The sequence below is a fragment of the Setaria italica genome, chromosome V (assembly GCF_000263155.2).
Source record: "Setaria italica strain Yugu1 chromosome V, Setaria_italica_v2.0, whole genome shotgun sequence".
Lineage (NCBI taxonomy): Eukaryota > Viridiplantae > Streptophyta > Magnoliopsida > Poales > Poaceae > Setaria > Setaria italica.
In genome coordinates, this window is record NC_028454.1 from 10,786,027 (window position 1) to 10,790,406 (window position 4,380).

The following is a 4,380-nucleotide window of genomic DNA, read 5'->3' on the forward strand; positions in this document are numbered from 1 at the left end:
AGCTAAACCTTCCTGCAACGTTAGTAGACTTTGCAGAAAACTTCTACGGAAATTTTGTAGAAAATTTCAAAAGGATGAGAACCAATTTCCATAGTAAGGTGAGATAAGATCTCTGCGTACCAAATGGGATCTTAATGGTTTACTCTGCGAGTGCCACATGACTTGTTGGTATACCACATTTCAGCCCAAAGTTGTGGGATGCTCTTTGCTGTGTGACATCAACTGCATAATGTCACCGGCATGCATATATAGGGTACATGGCTGACCAGTGAAACATCAGTCAATCACTTACTTCAACGAACATATACAATGGCGGTTTGACTTCTTAGGGGAGCCAATAGTATTAAAAATTTCAAAATCTAGTCAAAATTTGATTTATTTAGTGCAAAATTGCAATGCTTGGGGGAGGAAATATGACACCAACTTCAAATGTCATTTTACGTGTGTCCGTAAAATCCATGAAGAGCACACCGTGCCGATTTTGATGTTTCCCAAGTAGCAGTAACAAGCCTAGCTTACTTTAATCGGAACCAGATCCAAACAACAATAATGCAAGTATTAAGTGCCGTGTACTATGTTCTTGTTGAGTTCATCCTAGTATCGACATAGAGCAATGCATCGACGCGATCGAGAGCGAGACATCAGCCTAGTTGCCGCCGGCGGTGAGTTGCTTCCCGACGAACTCCCTGAGGTTCCTCTCCGACGAGCCGCCCTCCGCCGCCGCGGCGCGCGCCTTCTCCCTCCACAAGACGGCCTTGGCTTGCACCATCTCGGACGCCGCGAAGTCGAGGCACCTCCGCAGCTCGCCGGCCTCCAGCACGCCGTCCTTGTCGCTGACGGCGGCCCTGACCCCGGTGCCCAGCCTCTCCAGCAGCCACGCGTTGGTGCCCTGGTCCGTCCACTGGGGCACCCCGACGGCGGGCACTCCGCACGCCACGCTCTCCAGCGTCGAGTTCCAGCCGCAGTGCGTGACGAAGCACCCCACCGCCGGGTGCAAGAGCACCCGCACCTGGTCGCACCACTCCACCACCATGCCGCGCTCGCCGCCGAGCGACGCGGCGTCCACATCGGCGGCGCCGCCGCGGTTGTCCGCCCGCAGCACCCACAGGAACGGCCGGCCGCTCTCCGACATGCCGCGCGCCACCTCCTCGATCTGCCGCGTGCTCATCATCGACAGGCTCCCGAAGGAGATGTACACCACCGAGCCTGGAGCCTGCGCGTCCAGCCACTCGAGGTAGCCCTCGTCCTGCTTGAACAGGTCGTTGCCGCCGCCGCTCTTGGCACCGGCCGCCGCCGTCGCGCCGTCGAGGAAGCAGAGCACGGGGCCGACGGGGACGATGTCGACGCCGTGCTCCCGCAGCGACGCCACCGCCTCGGGCTCCATGGCGTCGAACGTGTTGGCGAGCACGCTGGGGCTGTCCTCGCGGCCGAGCATGTCGACGACTCGCGGAACATGTCGGCGACGAACGCGTACGGGTCGTTCTCGGAGGTGGCGGTGATGAACGACGGCAGGTCGCGGATGCGGAGCGGCGGGAGGCCCGGGAGGCTGACGGCGGCCGAGGGGTCGCCGCCCGCGGCGGCGATGGCCTTGTCGACGCCGTCGGTGCCGCGGAAGAAGTGGAGGTAGGCGGCGAGCACGGTGGCCGGCTGGATCCAGTAGAGCGCGGCGGGGACGCCGTGGCCGCGCGCGACGTTGGCGACCCACGACAGGAGGAGCGTGTAGACGACGAGCGTGACGGGGCGGCCCGCATCGCGGAGGCGGGCGATGACGGCGGAGAGCGTGCGGGAGCCCACGAGCTTGACCTGGGACAGGTAGTGCGTGTGGTCGTGCACGGCGCGGTCGAAGCCGGCGTCGTAGCCGTCGGAGTAGGGCACGTGCCACACCCCCGCGGCGTCGCGGTGGCCCTCCGCCGCCGCGTCGTCGTCCTCGCCCGGGAACATCTTGCGGAACGCGGACACGGCCGTGGAAACGGTGACCCGCGCCCCCGTGGCGCGCAGCAGGCGGCGCGCGAGGTGGCGCACCGGGTTGATGTGACCCTGCGCCGGGTAGGTCACCACCAGGAAGTGCGGCTCCGCCTCCGCCGCAGCCCGGAGCTCCTCCACCATGGCCGGCATTGTTCGCAGCGCAGATGCGAGTCAAGGAACGCACACGACAAGCTGTTGCTGGAGCTGGAAGCTAGCGAGCGATGCTGATAGGCTGCTGGCTGTGGCAAACGAGAGTGAACGAGAGCTATGGCCTATGAGTGTTGTGTTCGTGGAGAGAAGTGGTCCATTTATACGTGGGGAGGGGACGCCGGTGACGCAAGCGGTGAGGGGAGCAGCGCCGGACCCACCGCAGGGCCGTGTGGTCAGCAGTAAACGCGGCCGGCCGTCGTCGGCACAGCCTTGCTGGCATAGTGGCATGTGTGGCGCCCGCCTGCCTGGCGCAAGATGCCGAGACATCCGTTGCTACAGCGCCAGACCAAGCGCAAACGGTTGGGTTGGATCCCGGAGCCGGCCACGGACCACCTGCAAAGTACGCGCCGTCTCGGGAGGGCTGAGCTGTCGATAGACGATAGCCCTGTGGCGATGAAGCCTGCAGACCTGCAGTAGCGTAACGTCCTGGCCCTGAGAGAGAGCTGGTTACGGGGCACCGGGGGAAAGTGTTTGTGTTGGCCTTTGCCTTTCTGTTTTGTCTTAGATGCATGCATGCAGCTGAGGGTTCTGAGACTCTAACTGTTCTTGTGTTGTATTAAACACATCAAATTCTTTCGTAGATGAATGGAGGATACGAGTACCATTACTGATACGTATGTCCAAATTTAGCATATTTGCCATTACAAAGGTTACTTTTGGAGACGCCACTACCGGAAACAGGAAGTTTGCTGAGTGCCCCAGGCACTCGGTGAAGGCCAAAAACACTCGGGAAAGAGTTTGCCGAGTGTAACACTCGACGAACTGGACTCAGCGAACTTTCCCTCGGCAAACAGTGGATTTGTCGAGTGTCAAACATCGGGCACTCGGCAAACGCTTTGCCGAGTGTCAAAAAACACTCGGCAAAACAAAACACTCGGCAAAAATGCGTTGACGGACTGTCACGGTAACGATGCTTTTGCCGAGTGCCAGACGGAAGAACACTCGGCAAAGGTTGACGTTTTGCCGAGTGCCTCCGTCCCGACACTCGGCGAAGAGTCTAAATGTTGCCGAGTGCTGTTTCACAAACACTCCATGAAAATTCAAAATGTTGCCGAGTGTCGTGCCCATGACAGTCGGCGAACTTTTAGTGTTTACCGAGTGTCGACTTCGTTGCACTTGGCAAAGAAGACGCTTCCGCCAGCTTTTTATGGCGCCTTTGCCGAGTGTTGTGTCGATACACTCAGCAAAGTAGTCACAGATTAACAGAAACTGGCCTTAACACTCGGCAAAGTGTCCTCCCGCCTCCTGTTAAACAGATTCGTTACATATAAAGGACCCCTCTCAAAAAACAACCATAGAAGCATCACAGGCATATAGATTGCATCACAAGCATCACAAGCACACAAATAACATTCAGAAGTACATATATATGTTCTAGTCTAAACAAGTAATTCACAAATTTGCTTAACACAATAGCCGTTCAAACAAGTCACTGAGGAGGATGTGTAGGTAGCCACTGCCCCCAAGATGATTCTGCATTGGATGCCGCTGATTGATTCTGCACAAAAGTTAAAGAGATTGCATTAGTCACTTTTCTAGTGTCAGTTTCTAGTGCCTGTAGTTTCTAGTTTAATTCTAGATTGATTGTGAGGTTGAGAGCGACTCACAGGAGTAGCTGCAGGAGGTGGAGGTAGCGGGAATAGGTTCGGTGGCATAGGTGGTGGAGTTTGACCTAAACTCTGAAAAACACTCTGCATGTCAACATCGACTCCGTCCTCTACCTTTCTATCTGCCGATCCGCCTCGATCCTCGCCTCTATGTCCTCCCGTCGCTTCCGTTCTACTTCCACCTGGGCCTACAATATTTCATCCCAATGTCTTATTGCAAAGCAAAAGGTACGTAAAAATCAACGAAAGATGAAACAAACAGAAATAACCTGCAAAGCCTGCATCTGTAACTGTGCAGTGGTCGGCCGTGCCCGTATCGCGGGGCTAGAGTCCGTGCTCCTTGCTCGGATCTGGGAGAGATTGGGAGTACTGGCAGTGTCGATCATGCTATCTACAATCCAATACCAGCCATGCTTCTTGCCTCCTTCCACCCTCATCACAATTTCTGCATCAATATCCTGAGAGCTCGGATCGAACTCTGGCCCATGAACCTCCCTTGCCATTGATGTGTACTCGGTGACGTGACTGTGGATGCTTGGATGGCTGTACGCCTCGGGCAGGTCCTCCGGGTTGAAGTCAATGTCGGTGGTCGCCTTGC

At 56.7% G+C, this 4,380-nt stretch overlaps 1 protein-coding gene across 1 annotated transcript; it reads right to left on the reverse strand.

Annotated features, from left to right (window-relative positions):
* Positions 1–343: 343 nt before the first annotated feature.
* Positions 344–2,239, reverse strand: LOC101759749 (crocetin glucosyltransferase, chloroplastic-like). The gene is given in 2 exon segments (XM_012846558.3): positions 344–1,443; positions 1,446–2,239. Coding segments are annotated over 2 exon segments (1,467 nt in total). The 5' UTR covers positions 2,116–2,239; the 3' UTR covers positions 344–646.
* Positions 2,240–4,380: the final 2,141 nt, after the last annotated feature.